At 39.1% G+C, this 24,409-nt stretch overlaps 1 protein-coding gene across 3 annotated transcripts in view; it reads right to left on the minus strand.

The window, feature by feature from the left end:
• Window positions 1–1,704: 1,704 nt before the first annotated feature.
• LOC116325598 (leucine-rich repeat-containing protein 49) overlaps window positions 1,705–24,409 on the minus strand; it is a 32,974-nt gene continuing 10,269 nt past the window's right edge. For 2 of the 3 annotated variants that reach the window (XM_039612908.1, XM_039612917.1), the window contains 10 exons: window positions 23,935–23,996; window positions 20,991–21,138; window positions 19,019–19,102; window positions 17,542–17,717; window positions 16,530–16,625; window positions 9,811–10,045; window positions 9,095–9,280; window positions 8,476–8,585; window positions 4,906–5,059; window positions 1,705–2,505 (listed from right to left, as the gene is read on the minus strand). In XM_039612908.1, the coding sequence (XP_039468842.1) occupies window positions 2,290–2,505; window positions 4,906–5,059; window positions 8,476–8,585; window positions 9,095–9,280; window positions 9,811–10,045; window positions 16,530–16,625; window positions 17,542–17,717; window positions 19,019–19,102; window positions 20,991–21,138; window positions 23,935–23,996 (1,467 nt within the window). In that variant the 3' untranslated portion in view covers window positions 1,705–2,289. Of the gene's footprint in view, window positions 2,506–4,905; window positions 5,060–8,475; window positions 8,586–9,094; window positions 9,281–9,810; window positions 10,046–16,529; window positions 16,626–17,541; window positions 17,718–19,018; window positions 19,103–20,990; window positions 21,139–23,934; window positions 23,997–24,126; window positions 24,183–24,409 lie in introns of those variants that run through there. The other variant, XM_039612912.1, reaches the window with a different exon arrangement.

Genomic DNA, 24,409 nt, shown 5'->3' on the forward strand with positions numbered 1-24,409 from the left:
TGTTTACGGTTTACTGTGACCTTCTATGCATGTCTACATTATAATTACACCATTGCGCTCATAAACAGACAACTGTTAAGCTTTAAACCACAGCTGAATCAATCAAGCCTGTAGCGTGGAGGTTTAAAGTTGTCTGAGAAATCAGAGGTACACAAAGATGGAAAGAAAGTTAGTCCATTATTTGCATTCTGAAAATGAGATTGTCTTCACAGCCTTGCAGAAATCCTCACACTAGTTTGCCTCTCATTATCCAAGCTCTTCTTGGCTGATGGCCACTGTGCATTGGCAGCTGAGACGTACAGTGCTGCTGTTGTGACAGAAAAAAAGTGCATTGATTTACTGTGAACAAGGATCCAAGTGCTCAGTTTTCAGGCATAGATAAAAGCTATTTTGATGATATACTGTAGCCAGTGCTAACTGAGATTAGTTGAAAACCCCATGCTTTACTCACCCACTGTAAGTTTTACAGCTGTTGATTATTAACATGTAACCAGACTAATCCTTGCTGCAAACACAGCAACTCTAATTGAAAAAAGAACTATATATATTTTAATATTCAGACATAATAAAATTGCATTTAATACACATTACATATTTAATACAAATGTCAGTGTAACGTCTTATGATAAACAAATATGTATTTAATTTGTGCCGCAGATTGATTGACAGTTATTTCTCACCAAGACATATGGAGCACATATTCATGTGTGTAGCTTTCTAGACTGGATGGAGCTCAGGAAATACTAAACTGTCTGGACTTCTTTCCAGCAATGAGACATTGCTCTCATTTTGTGGCTCTGCATCTGTATGCTGTCACTAGTCACAAAGTTCTGTCAATCCTTTGGGACTAGACTTTTCTTGCAGTGTTGACAGCTGTAGTCTCACAAACTGACAAAATATAACAACAGTGCATTGCTGATAGGCAGCAATGTTGCGCATCAGACGTGTTCAAAGTAAACTAGTTGTCGCTTTCTGATAGCAGACTTTTGCACTGAGAGCTTTCCTGTCAAAGCAGAACAATGAGCCTTCATATGAAATCATCATGGGACAGTTGCCCCAAAAACAACACATTATACCGTGTTTCTTTTTATCCAAAAACTGCAATGTTGTGGTTCTTAGATTTAACCGCTCTATCAGAACAGATGCTGAACTATACTCTGTAGCATGGGCAGAAGATTGTTGTGGGAGAAAAGTAAATATGAATGTCACTCACATTACTTTTTACCAGAAAATAGCCACCGGGCACTGATGTTCTTGACTTCTTCAAGTCAAATGCCCCAAGAAAGGGACTGATCTCCAGTGATGTGGATGACATAGGACAACATGACCCATCAGCTTGTGTGGGGCTGTCTGATACTTGTGGTGTTACTCCTCTGGCTTGGTGCCATTCCCTGCTGACTGTCGGATTAAATAAAGGTTAAGCATTTTTTGTAGGGTTAAAGAGCAGGTGGTGGGAAACAGGTGAAGCCTCTACACCTTCGGGGACATTCCAGTCTTAGTTCACGCTACCTTACTAGTTTTTGGACCTCCTAGCATAAACGTAGAGCCTCCGCCTTATGAAATACCAATGGCTTGTGACTGACTTTCAAAGTGAGAATGGCATATTTTAAGAAATGATCTAACTGGATGCCTGTGAGACCTAGCCCCTTCACTCCAGTAGAGACATTTATCAGAAAAATAATTAGGCATACTATGCAGACAATCTCAGTGTTAATGCAGAATTGTTTAATACTAAGTACAATACAGAAAATCAGTGGTAAACAAAGAAAAGACCTTGTCCTTGTTTGTGCCCTTGCATTTATGTCCCGCAGGAAGAAATGAGAGAGCAATGGATGAGACAGGCTTTAAGACAGAAAAATCATTCTAGTCTCAAGAAAAGACACACAGGTCATTTTCAGCTGATGATATTAATGGTGTAGAGGGGTCATTCAGATGGCTTTTAAAGTGCAGACAATGCTCCGTAGGGACAACAATGCACTGTGAGTCACTAAGTCTCTTTAACGTTCTTCAAGTATTATTTACCTTCAAGCTCTGAAGAATCAAACTGTGGGTTTTTTAGTGAAAAATCTACATTCAGACAATTTCTTCAGACATCTATAAAATAGTCTACGTACATATCAAGCAGAAGCTTCCAACAGACTAAGGAAATACACCCTTGTGTTTCCAAATGCATTAAAACTGACAAAGTGATTATGTGTAATCCATTTTGAAATTAAAGGACGAAGATGCTCAAGAAAGCTCTGTCCACGTGTGCAGGTATGTTGCCTAACAGTGAACCTTTGGTCCTTTTCACTTGGTCTCAGAGAGCTTTGCCAGGCTGGCTTGGCGGAAGGCCGCTCGGTCCCTCATCTCCAAGACACAGTCTCTCACCATCTCTGCAAACATGGAAGGCCAGAGCTTGTGTAAAGCCTCGCCCTTCAGGTTGGTGTCTGATGCACTTTGGACCAACTCCTGTAGGTACTGCTCTACCATAGTAGCACGCTCTGATGACTCCACACTGCCCTCCTGTGAAAGGAAAGTTGTTGATGTTGATTCTGTTTTTCTATGGCATGGGGACATGTGAAATCATTGAGATTGCCTATTTTCTCTATGAACTGCTCACAATGGGATGAAAAATATAAGTACACAGACTTCAGATAATAACACACAGACAGTAATAATCCCGCATGTCTTTATTAAACACACCCTTAATACAATTACAGTGTAAAAGTGAAACCTCAGATTTTTAGTTCACAAGGAAAATTTGCACTATTTGGATCAGATAAGTTCTCATGATTTCTGGTATGAAAAGCTTTGTCTTTCTACTGGGTCATGATGTCTGGGTTTTCACTGGACCAGTTCAAAAGGTATCATTTTGCTTGAATTAGTTCTGTGGTAGTTTAGTTGGGCATCAGTGGCCTGCAGCAACACCCAACATGTACTAAGCTTAATTTCAAGGACAGTTAGCCACATATTATCCTGTAAGACACGCTAAAAAAGATGGGAAGTCTAGAAATACAAAGCAGCTTTTAAATGATGAAAAAAGTTGTTTTGTTTTTTTCCTTTAAAGTTATCAAAATTTACCTGGCTTTATGTGAAAAAAGCTATTGGTCAAAAAATTGTTTAGGTCAAAAAACCAATTCCAAAACAAAATTAAGGTTTTGGAGTGCCTGAATCACAGTCCACACTTAAATCCTACTAACACGCTTTGACATGACCTTAAACAGGCCACTCATGCTTGAAAACCCTTCAGTGTGGTTGAACTGAAACAATTTTGCAAAGAAGAGTTGGCAAAAATTCCTCCACAGTTTTTTTTCCACATGGAGGTAGGTAGGTTTAGATAACTTTTTTCTCTTAAAAGTGTACTTTGTATTTTCTAGAATTATCTTTTTCTAACATCAGATCAAATGTGCATAATGATCTGAAACATGTAATTGTAACAAATTTTCAAAAAAGGAAAAATCAGGAGGAGGGCAAATTCTTTTTCACAGCACTGTGGTTGAGCAGACAACTCATATGCCGAAGGCTATGCTTCTCTCTGCTGTGGCCTGTGTTTGAGTCTACATAAGAGTATTTCCTGCAAGTCACTCTCACTCTCTCTCTTCATTTTACTGTCTACCCTACACTGTGTGTAATAAAGATCTTTTTTCATTGAGCATGCCATGCTTCACTGTTGGCGATGTTAGATGATAGTTTACTCCCATTCCTCTATTCCACTAAGCTGTTTCTTGAATCAACATTCAAATGGTTTCCATACTTATTTAAACATACGTATAGACTGTGAACAGAACAACGTGATTTGCATGTTTGTGTTACAAATTATAATACATTTGGTTTGTTCATTTTTCTATCTTATAAATACATTTGTTTTTCAAACAGAAATGATAGGAGTATCTTAGATTAGTGGAAACAGACATCTTACATATAGCAGTACGCTTTTGTTAAACATACTACTAAATTATAAAGTCAATGCTGGTGTTGGCTTTATTGTGAGATTGGGTAAAAAGCCTTTATCTAACTTTAAAAGAGAGGTGAAAGAGGTGACCTGAACATGGGGCAGAAAAGCAAGAGTACTGTCATGCCAAAACAGGTACTGGTGCCTGATCTGCACAAACATGTCAGATGCTCCACTCTGTCTTCAGTAAATGGAGGTTAAATTGCACCCAAATAAAGCAGGATGAAACTGCATTAGTGCAAGTGCCAGTTACTAAGAGGCTACAGTAGCTAGAGGCTTAGGCTTCTCCAATGTGCTGTTATCCCAAGTTCACTGTATTTATTGTTGCTGAATTTAAGAGAAAATAGAGATTTAAGTAATATTAAGTAATCCCAAGTATAACCATGTTAACTGTATCTGGTTGAGGAAAGTAATTTTAAGATTTCAGAATTGCTGTTTTTTCTTCGGTTTATAATGTGTGTTTTATAAGCTATGCCATCCAATGCAAAGTTTCTGGCAACACTGGTGGTATTAGTTGCACTTGTTAGTGAAACTTAGCAGTTCCATTGAAAGCATGATTTTTCCTTTAGCAATGATGATAACACAGCATGCACAATACCTTTCCTTGCTCTAATAGTTCTATGGAGACATTGTAGTGGAGAACAACTTTCAGTCCATCTCACCCATACTTCTCATTCCTGCTTTATCTGACTTAATCAATGCCATAACTGTTGTAACGGAGGCCTGCTCTGTTCTTTGAATATAAATGACTGCAGATCAAGATAACAAGTTTCTTTTGAGTACAGTAGTCCCGCATGAATTAGAAAGGACTGATGTCAAATATTGATTCCTGTTTGATGGTGCATTAATGACCTGTGTGTTATTTGTATGAATGACACCAGAACCTGACTCCTGTTCAACTCATTGTTTGTGTTTTCTCTTAACCTTCTTTTGAGGATGAAGTACAGTCAGCACTGCAAATAAGAACTAACCTCAGGGCTCTCTGCACTGCAGTCTCTGCTTGGATAGTTAAACAATGCTCTGCTCAGGCCTTCTCCCAGGAGTTTCCCATTATCACGCAGCTCCTCTGGACTGAGTCCTGCCCGCCGGCCACGCCCCTCCAACAGGAACTGCAACTGCCGCTTCCTTCAGGGTGAAGAAATATATGAAAGAAGAGTAAGTCAGATATAGACTGAAAAAACACAAAGACACCTGGGGAGAAACAGTGGCTGCAAGTGAGTGGCACCACTATATTAAAGGCGTGTTCTAGTATCCATCAAATGGCACTATCTCAACTTAATACTGTCAAAACAGTTTCTTGAGAAATAAGGGAATGGGCTCACTCGAGAAGTCATCAGAAATGACAGCATTTAAACACTGACAGTTCAGAAAGGTCAGCAACACTCAGCTACTCTGGACAAAAAAACGCCATAATGGATTAAATCCAAGCAAACAGGCAAACAATATGTAAAATGTTAATAGTCTTTTTGAACTATTTCCATAAATATTTTAATGTCTTTAACACAGAGAAGTACAATACACTTATTAAAGCAGTACAGCGCTCTAACATAAACTACATCAAATGTTGCTGTCTATCAAAAGGAAATGTCATGTGATACACTACTGCACCAACATGTACCACAGGTCAGTGCCAGGATGCTGAAACTGTCTTTTCAGAGGAAGCTGGAGGCGAACATTCCTTTTAAGATAAGACAGTTTGTAGAGTGTGTGAATGCATGTGTATGCCAAAACACATCAGTGTGTGTCATTCACACATTATAATGACTAACACAATAATACAGATGCGTGGAAGTTAGATCTGATAAAAAAAAAAAAACAACTTGAAACAACACCTTGGGTTTGATATATGATCCCACAGTTTCGGCCTGAATTTTACAAACACAATCCAGATGGCATCTGTTTAATGCTGAGGAATTTAGTTGTATTTTGTCCATCAGAGACCTTAAGCAATATAGCAAGTATGCCCAGTTACAGAGTTAGTTTCCCTTTGATGTCTTCCCCTACAGAGGAAATTTGTTAAGTACAGGAAGTGAGCTTACTAAACTTAACTTAACTTAACTTAACTTAACTTAACTTAACTTAACTGATTAGAGGTAGATAAAAAAATGGGCCATTCTCTCTCTCAGCTTGTTCACAGTGTATCAGTTCTTTATTACTGTATTTTATACTTTATATTACTATACTCTATACTTTTTTACGATATTCTATATTTTTTATTACTTATCCAGATAAATGACGTTATAAATCTCTTTTTCAAGAAATGGCCACGAGGATATTACAGCCATTATAAATGCATACAAACACAAATACAACTGTCACACACTACAAATGACTGAAAATGAACAGCTGTTGAAAACAGAGAATACACACTACTGAATCTTGCACATGTAACTTTATACTGAGAGGAACTATGAAATATGCTTAATGCAGGTATAACATATGCTATATGAGAAGGAGAAGCAAGGGACAGAGAGAGGACATTAGCATTTTATAAATGATTTTATAAATGAAAAAATTATCATTGATTGGTGATAGCAACCTCTGTTCTAGTCCATTAAAGGACTATTCACATCTATTTCACGAAAGACAAGAAGCACAGATTTTGTATGAAATTAAGGCAATTAAATGATTAGCTAAGTAAGCGATGACTATAGACTGACTCAATGCCAAATTTTAGAGGAGCTCATGTGCACAGAAAAATCGGATAGCTAATATATGCATCACATGTGTTTCCAGTGTCAGCTCCTTATGATGCAAAACAAAGTGTGATAAACTGAAAGCATTTATTATAATGAGATCATAAATTCCATAGTGTAGGATGATGTGGGGGTTTTTTCTTACTAGAACGCCTGTGGCGCACAGATAAGCGTAGTCCAAATGAATACCTATTCCACGGCTACAAATGCATTGAATGAATTGAGTCCCTGGATCCAGAGGCATATCTGACTACATAAAAAATGATGTACAACAATTTTTATTATTTATTTATTTTTATTATTTATTATTTCTAGCTATTTATTTATGTGAAAATATGATGCACATTGTGATTTTTTACCATATCTTGCAGGTCAAATCGGTCCATAACTTTTAAAAACATTTCGCAAAGAAACCCATTAAAACATCTCACTGATGAAGGCACTGATGCAGACTTATGCAGCCATGCATAACTCTGCATCGAGGAGACCCTGCAGTGACAGAATCCCAGTGGGGACAAATCCTGAAATGCGCAGAATGCCTCAACTTACTGACCTCTGCAGGAACTTAACTCCTCACTAGTGTTTCATGTAAACCCACTAAACAAAATAGACATAACAAGAGCTCAGCATTAATTTACCACCTTTTAATACTGTTTGCTCACTCATAATTGCTGTTTCCAGTCATTTCTTTTTTATTATTTTTCATGCTGGGAAACTAAAACCACATTTTATGTGAGAAACAATCTACAGCAGTTTTCAGATTTTTTTAATAAGTGAGTCAGATGGATACAAATGATTCAAGATTCTGCATGCGGATAACAGTGAGTAAGATTTCTGCACTGATATGAAATTAATCTTTGGCCTTAGGCTGTTGTGTGTTATATATCCATAACAGACTGCATGAAGCAGAGGTGAGATGCAGCTTACAGCCAGTTGCCCAAAAGTTTACATTTTTAACATGACTTTTAAAGGGCAATGAGGATGCAAAGGCAGTTGAAATTGAGTTCTAGGTTGTTTAAAATAAATTTGTTTACATTTTATTCAACGTGCATTAGTGTACCCATCTCCTAATGGCTGTTTCCAGCAGGATAGTGTCACAAAGCTCAAATCGTGTCAAACTGGTTTCCTGAAGATGACAATGAGCTCACTGTACTCAAACTTACACAGTCACCAGATCTCAATCCAGTAGAACACCTTTGTGGTGGAACTGGAGATTTTCAACACTATAAAGGTTTCCTGTCAATATAACTAAAATCTAAGAGGAATGTTTCCTTTGTGATCTATGCAATTAAAAATTAAGGCAGTTCTGATGCCAACATGGGGTAAAATCTGTTACAAGCAAGATGTATTCAATTATCTGGGAAGTATATAATCCTTAATTTATTTATTATCCAGGTAGATATCACTGAGTTCAAAAAATGTCTTTACAAGAAATCTGGCCAAAGTAGTCTTGTGCGTGACAAGCAGATTTTTTTTCCTTGTTAGGATGTTTTTTAATTGACCCTGAGAGACAGACCTCAAGAGTTTTTTGGCTGGGGAGAGAAAGGAATGTTTGTGTCCAAATGCCAAGTACCCACCCTTATCCTGAGACACATAGTCTAATTCCCCTGGCTCCTCAGTGCCAGGCTCTGTCTCACTGTTACTCACACTCATATACCCACAAAACGCTATGCACAGGCATGTAGACACATGTATAGAAGCCTACATCTGACACACATTTAAGGATCCACGCATTTTTGACATATTTAAACAAACAATCTACACGGTCCAAGACACAGCACACACCTGTCATTAATCTGTAGTTAATGCTATGTTATGGTTAAACATCTGCGATCAAGTTCTCACCTGGACTCCTCAAGCAGCAGAAGGAGCCGGCAACGTGGAGTTTCGGTAGCTGCTATATGGCCCAGTGTTCCAAACACACGTTCTGCAGCGATCACATCGTTCATGGTCACCTGAGGTCAATACACAAACGTGCACATACATACACACAGCACAAGATATTTTAGTGACAAGCTTTTTCGTGTATTTCCCAATACGAAATGAAGATTTACAACTTTATTCATGGGTTCGGCCTAGCAAAAAGGTTTGATCCCATTTAACAGATGCAAGATAGGATAAGACATGAAAGTGGCAGGTAACACTGAGACAAGCGGCAGGTGAAAACTAATTTAAAGGTCATTTATCAAATCAAGTCTAAAATGGGATCTAATGTAGAGGCAATATCCTCAGGTACAGCATTCCAGGAGACACAGACCTATAATTTAGGGCTGGCAACAGTAAATTAATGGTTTGACATGTTTTTAATTAATTAATTGCCCCTCTGTGAATTGCTACGTTATCGTGGTGGAGGGGTTTGTGTGTCCGAGGGATTCCAGGGACTATGTTGTCAGGGGGCTTTTGCCAACATATCTCACTACCTATAAACAACAGGACTGTGTTAAAAGATCAAGCTAATCCTCACCTCCTGGCCATTGATTCTCTGCAGGTTGAAGTGGTGAAGACGATAGATGACAAAGGAGCGCCAAAGAGTCAAACTGACCACTGGGTTGCCATCTGGGTGTATGGTCAGCTGGTCTAGGCGCCTCACCTGAGCCAGGGCTGCCAGCTGCGGCAGACGGCTGATGTTGGTTTCCAAAAAGATCATATGCTACCGAAAAGAAAGAAAAGTTGGTACCTGTTAAAGCAATAACTAGTTGTTTATATCAATAACTTGCTAAATTAAACTAGGACTTAAAAGGTTGGCCTTTGGTAAAAAGGGTTTAAAAGATATATTAAATATATTAAATATATTAAAATATTAAATGATGTGATTTTTTTACACTGCCTTGATTTACACTGCCTCAACAATATACCTGTGAGGCAGCTCTAAGTATAAATTATGGGCCCTACCACTGACTATTATTTTTATTTTTCTATTGTATATTGGATTAATGTGGCGCCCTACAAGATACATTACGTAATAAGAGAAATTAACTAAAGGTTCAGGGACAATAATAAAGGACTATCTGGCTATGATCTGGCTAATAGCCACTAGCCAAGACCGTCTTTTGGTGTCATGTCATGGAACTTTGGTGAGTAAGGTAAATGAAAAATACAATGAGCATATTCCTTCCTGATTAATTAATTAATTAATTAAGTCATCACAGCTGCACAGCTAATAAAATAACAGCGCCTCACCGACAGATTTGGGAACTTGACTCTTATTCGTGGCAGTGTTGGTACTATGGCATCAAAGCTGATGTAGCGGAAGGTTATTACAGTGACAGCACCAGCAGTCTGAACACCCCAGCCCCTCTCCAGGGCCTCCAGGGCTCCAAGTCCAAATAAACGCAGGGTGTCTCCATCCAGCTCTGCCAGGTGACTGTCAGACAAGGACAAGCTTTGAACACTGCCACTCCCTGCCTCCACAAGCCTGCAAATTACATACAAACACACACGAAAACACTCCTTAAGTTAATTTTCTGATACTAAATGCGCAAATTGTGTTTTTTTGTGAAACTTGAAGAATGTCTTCAAGAAAAAAGTGTATGCTACATTTGCTTGAAAACTCAGGCATTGTTGCTAAGAGAAGTGGAACGCAAGAGAACACTCACTGGTCTAGTCAATGTCCTGTTTGTGCTGCCCAATTGCTTTCTATACTCCTATACAACAGTTGAAGTGCCCTTCTCTGATAAGAGAGTCGTGAGAGTAGAGAATCTTGGCGAGTCTCAAGGAGACATAATCTCCGTCTGGGTCTGCTGACACTCAAGGGACTTTTCAGCATAGCAGGGCATCAGATGGCTACTGGCTCCACACTATTCAACAGTGATCATCCTGACTTCAGGCCGCCAACAGACAAATCACCCCTATTCATGTTTCATATCCTCTTGACGAAATGCAACAGAAAGCCAAAGTACTTTTAAGATTAATCCCTTGATTACTGAAGTCTAATCCAAGATTACACAGAGACCAAACTTTAGAAAGTGTGAGTTTGAGTTATGACCTTAGATAGGTTAAATAGACAGTCAGGGGCACAAAATATAATGTAAACAAAAAGAGTATATTTAGTTTTCTATAATGAGGCTGTCTCATATAAAAAGCTTGTTTGAAAAGTCACCATTTTTAGAGAGTGGCCCTCAAACAATAGCTTTTTCTATAGTGCCAAGTAGGTGCAGTTTCCTCTCCTAGGTGGAAAAAAGATTAGCAAAAATTTTTAAAAACCAAACAAGTACTGTCAATGAATAATTGAACTGAATTAGTAACATACCTCTTTAAAATGAGCAGTTTGCTACAGGTAGTATTGTGTCTCCATTAGATTGACAAGCATGACCAAGTAAAGGAAATGCAAACAAAAACAGGTTTGCACATTTCTGTGTGTATTAGTGTGTAATTTCATAATTTCATAATCTGTAACATGTTTACTCTTTGCACAGAAATATTGTTATTAATATTTTGGTTTTTTGTGAATCTGCAATTTGTTGTCTCAATCTATTAACCATTGGTCTAAAGGCTGTTAAAACTAATAAACAGTAAGTAAATATGAAGAAATTAAAATCATAAAGTCCACGTGTTGTCTACAAATACATTTCATAATTACAGAATTCATATGCTTGTTTGTGTTAATGTACAGTCGTAAATAAATACAGTAGTCTACATAAGACTTCAGTGAGTTAAACACAGTTTAATTAGTGTTAAACATAAGCTCACTTGCCCCAAATTATGCTTTCCAGTAATCACAACAAATCAGGCACCGTGTCAATTCAGGCAGGAAATCAAGGTACACCGCTGCAAGCAGCTTTTCAACCCACATCAACCAAGGCTCCTCCTTTCATGCTGTAACTAACTGAATCACTTTAATATCCATTGTAACTGATGCCTGCTTTGTCATGGTCCCTGTGCCTTCCCGGCCAGCCCAGTGTGGCCACAAGTGTTTGTTGTTTCTCTCTCTCTCGCTCTCGCTCCCTCTCTCTCTCTCCCCCCTACCTGTCTGCCTGGGCGGAGCTCTGACTGGGCTCCCGCCCTTGGCCCACGCACCTGCAGCTGATCTCGAGTAATTTGCAGTTGATCTCTGGCTCATAAGGCTGGCGCTCTGAGCTATTCGTCGCTGGAATATTGAGTAACCCTCGTCAGTATTGCCTGGCTTCATTGTGAATCAGTTGTTCCCGTGCTTGCCGCCGACTTACCCTCGTCTATGTTTACAGGTTTATCTGGACCCCGTGAGTGTGAGTGGGTTGTTCGTGTGAGGAGTGCTTGGACAAGGAGCGGAGCAAGTGTGAAGAAGTGTGTTTCCCCGGGACCCTGGTGTTTCTCCCCCCCTTCACGTGTACATAGCGCACCGGAGTGATAAATAAAGTATTGTAGAACCGTGCTACCTCAGTCTGCGCCTGAGTCCGTCCACCACCGTGACATGCTTTGTTCTGTGACTGGTCTTACCACTCCTCCTGCATAAGGGCAGATTCCGGAAAAGATGTATGCCACCAAATATAAATTATTGCAGATGGAAGTAACATTTTCAAGCTATACTGGTCCAGGCTGAACTAAATTAATCATGTAATACAACCTGAACCTCTCACAATGCACCAGTGACTGATGAGGAATGTCCCCCTCAATCATTATGTTTTTACCCAGACATATTACTCCAACATAGCGAATGTGATCCACCACTCACTCTGTGGATTGTTAGTCAAATGTCAAGGGACGGTCATGGTGTGGGGGATTCCACAGATGTATTAAAGAAACTGATATGTGTAACAGTCAGCCTTTCTGTCATTTTTTCCCCAATGGCCAAAAATTGAACTTACACTCAAAAGAAAAACCCTGAAAGTTTAAAAAGCTTTTTCTTAAGTACAGTGATTACAACGTATCCAGTCATGTGAAAAACTAGGAACACCCCATCATGTAATAGCTTGCAGAACAACCTTCAAGCCTGGACATTGACTGGGCCATTCAAACACCTTGATTGTTTCCTTTTTAGCCATTCTGTTGTAGATTTGATGTGGTGCTTGAGATCACTGTCTTATACTGCCCAGAGAGATGGCCTCACATAAAATACATTGGCATACAGAGGAGTTCATAGTTGACTGAATGGCTACATGGTACCCACAACCTCTGCTCTTATAAAGGTGGTCACTCTTGCTGATGATCAGTTAATTAGATGCATTTGATTAGTAGTATCTTCTTGCAACTTATCCTCGTAGTTCTTAAGAATGTACTTAGTTTTGTACAAGACTGCACAGAGTGCATGGAGGAAGTGAAGAGAAAGGCTCTTGGCTCTTTTAAAGGGAGAGTACCCAGCCACTGGTACAGATATGTAGACAACACCTGGGTCAAAATCAAAAGACAAGAAGTGGAATACTTCACTGCGCACATTAACGCCGTGGATAAAAACATCAAGTTCACCAGGGAAGACACAAAGGATAACTGTTTGCCTTTCCTGGACTGCGCCGTGCACATTGAAGAGAATGGCAACCTCAACATTGAAGTTTACCGGAAGCCCACACACACGGACCAGTACCTCCTCTTTGACTCCCATCACCCTCTGGAACACAAACTTGGGGTAATCAGGACCCTACACCACCGGGCAGAACATGTTCCCTCTAAGCCTGAAGGGAAAAAGAAGGAACACACACATGTAAAGGAAGCACTTAAAACATGTGGTTATCCTAATTGGGCGTTTATAAAGTCAGCAAAGATGCACAGAAAAGAAGATCAGACACCAGCGAGGGAGGATAAGAAAGACAGACGCAACAACATTGTCATCCCCTATGTAGCCGGTGTATCAGAGAAACTCAGGAGAGCTTTCTCCAAGCACGACATCCCAGTGTACTTCAGACCCAGCAACACACTCAGACAGAAACTGGTTCACCCGAAAGACAAAACTCCTAAACACAAACTTAACAATGTGGTGTATGCTGTACAGTGCAGCAAGGAATGCCCAGACCTCTACATCGGAGAGACCAAACAGCCACTTCACAAGCGCATGGCACAACATAGAAGAGCCACCTCCACGGGACAAGACTCAGCAGTTCATCTGCATCTAAAGGACAAAGGTCACTCGTTCGAGGATGCCAACGTTCACATTTTGGACAGAGAGGACAGATGGTTTGAAAGAGGAGTGAAAGAAGCCATTTACGTCCACTGTGAGCGACCACCAGGAAATCACATGATAGGGTGGGGCCAGGTTTCACAATGAGCTCACCCGAAACCCTGGCTGATTAGGACCCCCACCCGCCTTCACACCTTGGCTCATGTGATTAGGTAGAGGATCATCAGGGGGTCCTTTGTCCCTCTTTGGGGGGAAACTCCCACTGGATTTAAATCTGGGACTCCCCACCAATTGACCCTTAGAACTGAAGAAGCTTCTCGGATGAGAGGTGAAACGTCTTCAAGCAACTCAAAGAAGTCCAGACGCTTTTCTTTCCAAGCTCCTTAGTCTACAAAAACAGTAGGTCAGAAGTATGATTTTTATATTAGTACGAATACCAACCTTACAAACATGGACACCAACATGTACAAAGGGTTCAAATAATTCTTGCAACATGCGCAGTAGAAGGAGTGCATCCATTTTTTACATTTTTAATTTACAAAAGTGTGTGGACATTGATAGATGACTATTTCAGATGACAATATCTCTAAATCAAAATCTCACAGACTGCAAGCATATATGTTAGATAAAGTAGTAGCAAAGAAGTTTTAAAACTGTAAAATCCAAGTGGGTCGTGTTTCAAGTGCACACATGGACAAAAACATGGAACTAGACGGGGAGACGCCAGACTCTGAAAGGCAGTTTAATATATTTAAGGAATATGCCACACCTCCAAGATGCAAGAATGCCAAAGGCTATAAATCAGAAGGAGTTGAAGAACAGTGCAGGAGATGGAGTGTAGCATGTAGATAAGTCACATCAAGAATGAGAGTAACTTCTAAACACCTGGCAGCGTGCCATCAACACAATCTGCACTGTCACATACTGTTCAGCACAGCTGAAGGCTCCAGGTGGCCCTGAATCCCCTTATGACATGAACTCATGTACAAATGCTGAGAGAAGAAGAGAGCAAGGCGGGGAAGACGGAGTGAAGAATCTATCACAATTATACGGCTCCTGCTCGCTCTATGAATTATAGAGAACAAAATTTAATTCAATTAGAGCTATTTAACATAATCCAAAAGAGGTTTTAAAAGGGACATCTGTCATCTCTTAACAACTGAATCCCACCACAGAAACAGCTTGTACAAATGCCTAAATATTGTGCAGTAGTGACGCATATAAAACTTTGAACTGAGCTGTTATTTTAACACACCACTCCATCATTTCCCTCTTGTAAAAAGTGAATGCAATTTATTTAGATGCAGGCTTACTGGGTACTGTGTGTTGCACAGAACAGTCCTGTTTCTGTAAAGTATTCCTACAGCTTGCACTGGTTTAAAATGTCTTAAGTTCCTTCTTCATTCATATACCCCACTAAATCTCTTTCTCATCATTGTTCCGGTATCTAACTGATTTATGTGCCTAAAAAAAAAAAAAAACACCTGTTCAGGATCTCTGTACAAACCTCAATTTCATCAATGTATAAACACTAGAAAGCCCCTTCCATCTCTTCCCAACTCAAATGCTGAATTTCTGGGTAATAACTCTTCTATTTCCATGCAACCCTTATTCCATCTGTCAGGGGTAATGAGGTTAAATAAATCTAAGATTTCACAAAAATGAATACAATTAAGCCTACATAACAGCCATAATTTGGCAATGACACAAACTATTGTCCCATAAATTTTAGGAGCACGATGATATATTAAAATAAAAGTGGTGTCAACATTCGCTTTACGTATCATTGGAAAGGGGTGATTTATCGCTGTAACAAAAGAAAGAACCAGAGATGACATTATGTATCTATGCACTCTATGGGGGAGGATGTTGTAATTTTCTTCAGGGTGTAGTACTTCAACAGCTCTTCGAGGTAATCAGGACCACACTGTGTAGGCATTACAACATTCTGTACACCCACCCAGTGGTGAACAAAACAAGTTTTAAATTTCCTAATTCTCATATTTCCAAGCATTTTGAGGATTTTACCCCTTGACCCTTTCATACATGTTGCTTCTCTTTCATGTTAGTAGTGGTGCCATGGTTTGTAAATTCCCTTTGTATTTTGTCACACAGTACAAGCCAAAGTAATTCAAGTCTTAGCTGATAAGAGTATGGCAGACTCTGCATCACTATGACCTGTTAAGCCACGTTAGTGAAGTTATAATAGACCAGTAAAAGAAAACCACTGGCACTGAAGATTTTGCTTTAGGGCCATTTTCATATCCTGGTGCAGGAAGGAAGGGCCCTCTTTGAAACATGTAATAATAGCCCTTAACACAGCGCACACATTCATCTCAACCCTCCCCCTTATAATTCATCCAGACTTGTATCAGTCTTTATAGGAAAGAATATGAGGGCATTACTTCCGCATTATACTGAGTCCACACTACTGATTTAAAGTTCTTGCAATGTCATATTATAAACATTTGAAAGAAAAGAACTGTTTTCAGACATTGTACATGTGCATCTGGTCATCTTACCAGAGTTCAGAGAGCTGAGGAGTAACCAAGGGCAACACCCCTGAAGTAAATAAAGGGATAACTGTGTTGTAAAAGAATATTTTAAGGTAGGTTTCACACACCAGCTGTTGCAGAATCTGAATATGTTACCAGAATGATCCCTGCATGTTCTGTCTAGGCTATTCTGCCATCTGTTAATAAGGTAAAAATGGTACAGCAGCTGGTAAAACACTGCTTTAAATGTGACAAACAGTACTTTGCTAATAGGTGTTTCAAGAGGGCAGGGGTTAAATTATGTGAGATTTTTTTAAGGGCCTGTGATAACTTTTAATATTTGTGTAAAATATACAATCATGGAATTTTTGTCTTACTTGGGGTCTCGTGGGCTGTTTGGACGGCTGTTGGTCTGGAGTCTGATTTCTGTTCCCCCTGACGGCCGCTCTGGTCCTGAACCTGGGCTTACCCGCCTGATGAAAAATAAACAAAAATAATGATAATAAGCCAGAATAACAAAAACAATCAGTGTTATATTGTCTCATCTTTCTACTTACAAATATCTGCACACAGGATGAACTGTGACAATTATATGCAATGTGAAAGTTTACACAGCAATGCATACAGTTCCCTCACTGTTGCATTTTTCACTTTTTCTCTCCTCCCACCTACACACACGATGCTAATTTACTTCTATCAGTTACCAAAAACACTACATTTTTCATTCATGATCACTAATTTAAGTATTAACTGCTCTGCTCAACTTCATTGAATTGTTTTTCATTGATTGTTTTTGTGTACAGTCAGGAAGTACTGCCATATTTAAAATTTTTTTAAATAACTCATGAATGATGTAAATGTTATTAGTTTTGCATGTACTTAGTCATCAGCCATAGAACTAGTTAAATGAAAATACATTTTTTGACTCAGTTACGGTGGTAGATGAATTATGACGGAATTACCAAAGTAATTACAATTAATCCTGAGGGAGGCATGAATCGCTGTACCAAAATTCTGGCTCGAAAGGAAAATTAAGAAGCTGACCAAAGGCAATACTGTATGTATTTTAAATACAAAAAATGTCATGCTAATTCATTCAAATCATCCATGAGTTACTTCATTCAAAACCAAGTTCGTAGACCAATTAACTGGAAACCAATCTCCATTGTGAAAAGCTAAAAAGGTAGGAAAAACAGTCAAAAATAAACCATGACTGAAACCACAATTCTAACTAGACCAGGAATATTTAGTATAATATAGTTTGCCCATAACATCAGTGTCTTAACTAGTCGAACTAATGTCTGTCCTAACTAACAGTAACAGTGTCTTAACTAATCTAATTCTTTACTTCTAAAATTCATCTTAATTTTCTGTACATGCTGTGTGTACCTTGGTTCATCAGGGGAAGGTTCCTGTGTAAGGCCATTGGTCTGGGCGGGGCTGTGAGCAGGGCTGTTCTCTGGACTGACTTCTTCTTTAGCGCCATTTGTGGATGGGAGCTCCAGGCAGGCCCTGACACCCTCCCACTGCTGTGCAGCATTACGGATTGCTAGACGCCGCTTCTCCTTGATGAACAGAACACACAAACAAACATACACAGAACAAAGAAGGTTTCAAGTGTCAAATCTCCTGAGCAGGACAGAGCTAGCATGCTAATAGAACCTCTGTGTGTTTTCATTGGGTCACAGAAAATCATATCCTTCTTGCCTTCCTCATATATACATTTTACTGGAATACATTGTTAAAGAAAGCATATACAATAAAGTACAATAAACTAAGACATTTTACTAAAGCAGATATAGCACTCAATTTATATTAGATTTGAAATTATATAGTGATTTCTTAGTCCAATTCATTTGCTTCCTTTGTCACACTACAGCATTATGGTTTAACAGTGTTTGCCTCTTACACCAGAAAAATGTGACATCCCACCCTGCAAGAGAGAAGATTTCTGCCTCTCTGTTCTATTTCAATTACTCTTTCTTGGCCAAGCTGGAGTTTCAATATGCTCAGCTAAGGAATGTGCCACTCCTTGAAGCAGGGATGAGTATCAGTTCATGGTAAGTCCTTGGCCTTTGTGAACCCTTGGCTGTGGCATTCACTATAAAATTTTCTCAACACCAGGGATTAAAGAGAGTTAGGTAACTGAGAGACAACGAGTTTCGGCATAGGGTCCATCTAACAGTTAAAGCAGCAGGAGCTTTGGCACACACACACAAACATATTTACCGCAAAACAGATGCATGTGCAAAGCAGAACATCTTAGATCATTTAAAGCTATAAAGTGTAATTTACAGACTACTTTACAAATACAGTACCCTTGTGAACTCTGTACAATACTCCAGATTCCATCTAAAAGAGTTTTTGTGTCATACAGATGAAAAGAGAATGCATTTAAAAAAAATCCATGTCTATGAAGAATCCAAAAAGTGTACACTATTAATGAGCTTCATCAGTCCCAAGACACATAGGTCAGAAGAAATAAATAAACTCATAAATAAGAATCCTTATCATGACCTAAATATTTTAGAGCCTTCTCATTAAATATGTTTTAAAGGGCAGACTGATGTCTGATGAGCTGCTTTTTTTTCTTTAAATACACACTTAAGCCTGAATCTGAATCTCATAATTATGGGTAATTCAGAAGATGAGTAAACTACAAATCAGATATCATCACCTATATGTGGCTTTTTTGAGAATGTTAAAAACCTTACTGCTTATTATTGTCCTTCTACATACTAACTATATAAAGGGTAATTTTGAGTTCATTTGCTTCTTAACAGATTGTTGTGTTGCTGTTGTCTACAACGTGCATTTGCATCCTGGCAGCTAAAGACAGCAAGAGTGAATCTTGTCAAACTGGTACCTTATGAATGGTCTGCTTGTGACTCTCCTTCTTCTTTTCCTCCTCTTTTCGAGCCTGTACACCTGCCATGCGCCGATCCTCGTCCTGAAAAAGATAGGCGGTGCAATCAGAGTGTCGCTCCATTCAAGAGTTCTGAATTATTCAAGAGAGCGGGGAACCACAAAAGACCCTGTCAGGACAACTGTTCTCTACACTAGAAATGGACCATTATGGAGGCTGGTGGGTAGTCTCACACAAACCGGCTGCATCATGGGATTATCTGTCTGATTTTCAGTCTCAGATAAACTGAGCCCAGCTGTTGGGGAAAGCCAAAACTCCCAGAATGCAATGCAGCCAACACAATCTGAGTGTGCCAGCAAAGAGCAGGGGGATATTCAGCTGTCTATGGCGAGCTAGCAATGACGCAAAATGATGCTCGAGTCTGATAAAGACAGGCAAAATGCTGTCAGCTGGTAGAGACAGTTAAGAATCCAAACCCATATAACAATCCTTAAAACTAATTTTGTAACAAAAACAATATATAGTATAAAAATGAAAAAGCTGTTTTAACCTGATGAATAAGTTTTTGACTGCAAAGGATGCTATTTTTCAGCGTCAATACATTCTTTGTTTGTGCACTTGCCAGAACAATGAATGTTTGGACAGCTCTTGGTTATGAGGCTGTTAAGATTTTCTATAATGTTCCCAGTTAAAATTTGAATGTTAAACATATTCAAGTATTTTTCTGAAACATAATAGTTGACTATTAATGCTCTAGTCTAGTGGCTGTGTGTTAATTTGAACTTTATTCTCATTTTCCTTTTTCATTCATAAATAACAGTCTACCCACCAGTCACCCAGGCATGGGCTTTCACAGCATAGAGGTAGTATGGTGGCTTGGAGGCATATATTCCAAATCAGTTATAATATGCTTAAAGAAATAGAAACCCCAATGCTGGACAAACATTTCTGTCATTAAGTCAATGCTGTGCATCTCCCTAAAGTAAACTCTGAAAATGTAACTGACTTGTATCAGGGATTGGCAGCTAAAGTGTGGTGGAGGTGCTTTTATTGGACCACGATAATCCTGAAATTTCCTAATCCTGAAACCGCTTAAAATTCAAGTAAAAACATTTTGAAATCTGAGTTACAAGTTTTGTTTTTGGGGGGTTTGGTTTTACTTCATATCAGCACTATGTTTTGAGGGCAAGGTGTGTGGTACTTACAGATTCCTTTAAAGTACAAGCTCAGACCTGGGTGCTCTCTGCCTGACAGCTTCTGACATTTCACGATAGCACATTTCTGGCAAACTGTATGACAAAAATGATTTCATGTTTTCTGAGAATAATCACTGTTTTGCTACATACACTGTGTGTGAAATATGTGTAAAAGTGTAGCTTAGAGTCATAACTTAGTCACTGAACCACTTTGCTTTTAGCATAAAACAGCATAATGAATGCCAGAAAATAGCACTATAAAGTTGTTCATACAACTTGGTGACACAGAGTGACAGTGAATGGGAAACTATGTGGGTTCAAAATAAATTTGAAGTGTGAAATCATAAAAACGTTTATTTCAAGAATGAATCACTCTCAAGAATCAACATGTACGCTGCCTTCAGGAACATCAGAGAGGGACAAAAAGTTTGGACCATTATCTTAACATGAATGTGTAACGAGAATATGGCATAGGTTTATTAAATATAAAGCACAGCAAAGTCATAAGCTGTGAAGGTTTAATCGCTTTAAGGCAGCTCTTTGCTTCTAAAAATATTTGTGAATATTTCTTCCCTTTTTTAATAAGCAAAATATAGCAAAACAAACACTGTAACACAGTGTTCTCTGATTGTAGCTGTGCAATTTGTTGTAAGGAGAAAAGAAAAATATCTGAAAGGACAACGAAATATCTTAGCAGTCACAGCTGAATATTTAACTGGTGGCTGGTGTCCTGTTTATCACTTTTAAACACACACAGTCAAACACGTCAGTCTTACTGTGATGCGCTTCATGTCCAGCTGTCTGAGATGAAGCACACAGCGCAGGACGGCCTGCTTGTACCATGTCTCCAGGGCTACAGGATTCCCATCCAGCGTGAGCTCAGAAAGGGAGCACGACTCTCCAAGGCAGGCTAGCTGGTCAAAACTAGAAACAAAGGATGAATGTTTTAAACACACTCATGAATTTCAGTGGGGGGGGGGTTTTCCAGTACAAAGACTGGCTACGCTAAATGCTTTACGGTCAGTGGCAAATACTGGGAAGTCATGCAAACACTTGAATTCCTGCACTCTGCCTGAGTGCCATTTAACTCAACTTAAGTTAGCTATATCCAAGTTTGATTCTCATATAGCAAAGAACTCTTATCAATTATAATTTGTTGTATTACACAATACAAGAAACATTGTAATGTACTGCTACTGATCAGCACCTTAGCTAAGAAGTTGGACAATCCTTACCCTATGTTTTATGTTCTGTGTTACTGGTTGTGGAAATCAGATAGGCCACTGTTCAATGTGGAATATGCTGCTATAAAGTGGCTGTAGCTGTATGTTTATATGCTTTTATACATCAATCTCTAATTTTCTGGTTCCCTCTCTGGTTCCCTCCCTTTTTTAAATGCATGTGTAAAAAATGAAATTGTTATGGCTTTAGCTCTCACAAAATTTCACCAGTTTTTTCCCCAGAGTCAGAACAACATTAGGCAAAAAAGCTTTCTAATACAAGCTACAGATGGACCTGAAATTGTACAGCTGGGAATTTAGGTACTCTTGGTCAATGGACTGCTCTCAAAGCTCTACTGTAATTTATTTGAAATTTGATCTATTTTTACTTTATTGCATTTAATTTGAATTTTTATGACAGCTGTGCATGTGTTTTTTACAATGTCCCCTGCCCTCAGGTCACTTTTGAAAAAAAATGACAATTTTAAATGAGACTTTGAGTAAATAAAATTTAAAAAATATATATAAAAATAAATTTTGCAGAATCTGAATCATCCACCAGACAATCTCACTGTCTTCGTTTTATTCCTGACACATTTTGTCTTGCTTCGTATTGACAGAATGGAGCCGGGCTAACACATGCCATGATAAGCTGGTAATTCAGCAGGCACTCTGGCAGCCTGACATTACTCAAGGGGCAATGAAGAGAGACAAATCTGCTACACTGTTGATATCACCCTATGGCAAAAGGAAACATGAAAAAGCAAAGTCACGCCATGCACGGCAGGGGAGATTCTATCGTTGCTAATTTATGATAATAACCTTGATGAATCATTTGCCTGGAACCACTCAAAGTCCTAGTACACTGTGCCTGTTCCTAGCCAGAGGTTTAACTGAATGCTAAACACCATGCTGGAGATACCAGGGGTCTTCCAATCTCAAACACATGCAGTAGCTTAGACCCTTTCTGTTACAGAATATCAATTCCTACCATAAAAATATAAAAGAGACATAAAATAATCGACATAATAAAGAGGTGCTTGAGTGCATCTAACACATTCTGCCTAATTGGTGTATTCATACTAAGGAATAATAATAACATTAATGATGAAGACCAGAACCTTTACAAAAACAGAACTTCTATTTCTTGCACCATCCACCAGTTTCTGATTGCTACTAATGGTCCAATAAAAAGTGAATATCAAAACTATGTTTGAGATGTGAGTACAGAGTGCGGTGTGAATGAAAATTGTAGCTTCAGGCTCTATCTATACTAGCACTACCCTAAAAACCCTGCACATATTCTTCAATGACTTATTGGTAATTATTAGTTCTGCTTTGATCCTATTTTCATAGGGGGTCTTGTTTTTTTTGTTGTTGTTGTTGTTGTTTCTTAAAACAAAAGCAATATCAATTTAAGCTCAAATGAATATTTCAGTCTTAATATTATTTCATGAGAGATGTTTGATCCAAGATCCTGAACTGGGAAAACAGACTCCATCAAGGTGATGAGTGTGCTCTGTCTCTTTACCTAGCAACAGAGCACAGCTGTTCTCCTATCAGCACTAAAGAGTTCAAAAAGGTGCATACACGCTAACCAACCTTCTATACTGCCATTACATGAGTACATTAAAGACAATACATTAAAATACCCTATCATGAAGAATGATAAATGATACATATATGTTTCGCATAATCAAAATTTACTTTTATTTTTATTCACATATTATATCTGGAACTAGATGTCACTGTAAAATCAGAAGTTTAAGAATATAGAATTTTATTCCTTGCGACTATGTCATGATTCTCACAATGTGTGAAGCATGGAGACACAAGAACCGCAAAGCTGGTTTGGACTGTCAGCTCAGATCTATCAGAGCACAAGGTGACTATGGTCAAGGGAGCCAGTGAGCAATGTCCCACCCTGGATCCCACAGAAATTATCCTCCACTAGGCAAAAATAAAGCAAACAGCCTCATTTAGTGCCAAGATGATGCTGTGTTAAGTTTATTTTATGAGGTTTTTATTGCTGGGCTCAGAAATGAAGAATAAAAGAAAAAAGGAGGACAGATACTGGAAAAAAGTGTGTAAAGCTGTTTGACAGTTAGCACTAACACAAAAAAAATCATACCTCTCATTCATCCTACATGTCCTTACCTAGGTATATTTCCCATTAATTCATCCAACCTCCAAATCTTTCATCAATAATTATCTTCTCACAACCTGCTTCTTTGTTGCCCAAATAACTTTAAACATTCTCCCACCCATTTTCTCCCATTTCTTAGGTAACAGATTATTAAATACTAAAAATAAAGAACACATCGAGGATTTGTTATTTTCTAGGTTGCAGAAATTGCCCACTACAGCAAATCTGTGAGTGTGTCTGGCTGTGGGTGTGTATTCTCTGCCCAAAGCCATGGGAGGGGACGTGGCACTCTCCGGCCACCATCCCTATTTCTATCCTGCGGGGAGGAGGGAGTTAAGCGGTACAAGCTCTTACCTGGTGATGTTGTTGCAGCTGAGAAAGAGGCGCTGCAACAAGGGCAGACGGTCCACCTCAGTCTATAAAGAGAAAGAGGGAGAGGGAAGACAGAGAGATGGAGGGATGTGAAGATGAGAAGGTGCTCAGGAAGAGGGCACTGCATCGTCACTGTCGTCAAGGCTCTGTATCCCTCTCCATTCCCTCAGTCACCTTGCAGCTCTCAGCTCCAGCATGCAGCATCCCCATCCACCCTGCGCATGCACACACACATACACACACACATACAGCATGCTGCCTTGTCTGCACATGGAGAGGAGGGGCAACAGAGAGAGAGAGAGAGGAAGAGAGCGAGAAAACGATAGAATATGAGGAGGAAAGGGGGGGAGGGGAGGGGAGAGTGGAGAATGTGCTGCGCTAATGCAGAGATCCCCTGCTGCAGGAAGCTAACTTGAAATGCTCAGTGGAAAGCATAGTGATATAAAGCGAGCAGCTA

This window comes from Oreochromis aureus, linkage group 1 (assembly GCF_013358895.1).
Source record: "Oreochromis aureus strain Israel breed Guangdong linkage group 1, ZZ_aureus, whole genome shotgun sequence".
In the NCBI taxonomy this organism is placed as follows: domain Eukaryota; kingdom Metazoa; phylum Chordata; class Actinopteri; order Cichliformes; family Cichlidae; genus Oreochromis; species Oreochromis aureus.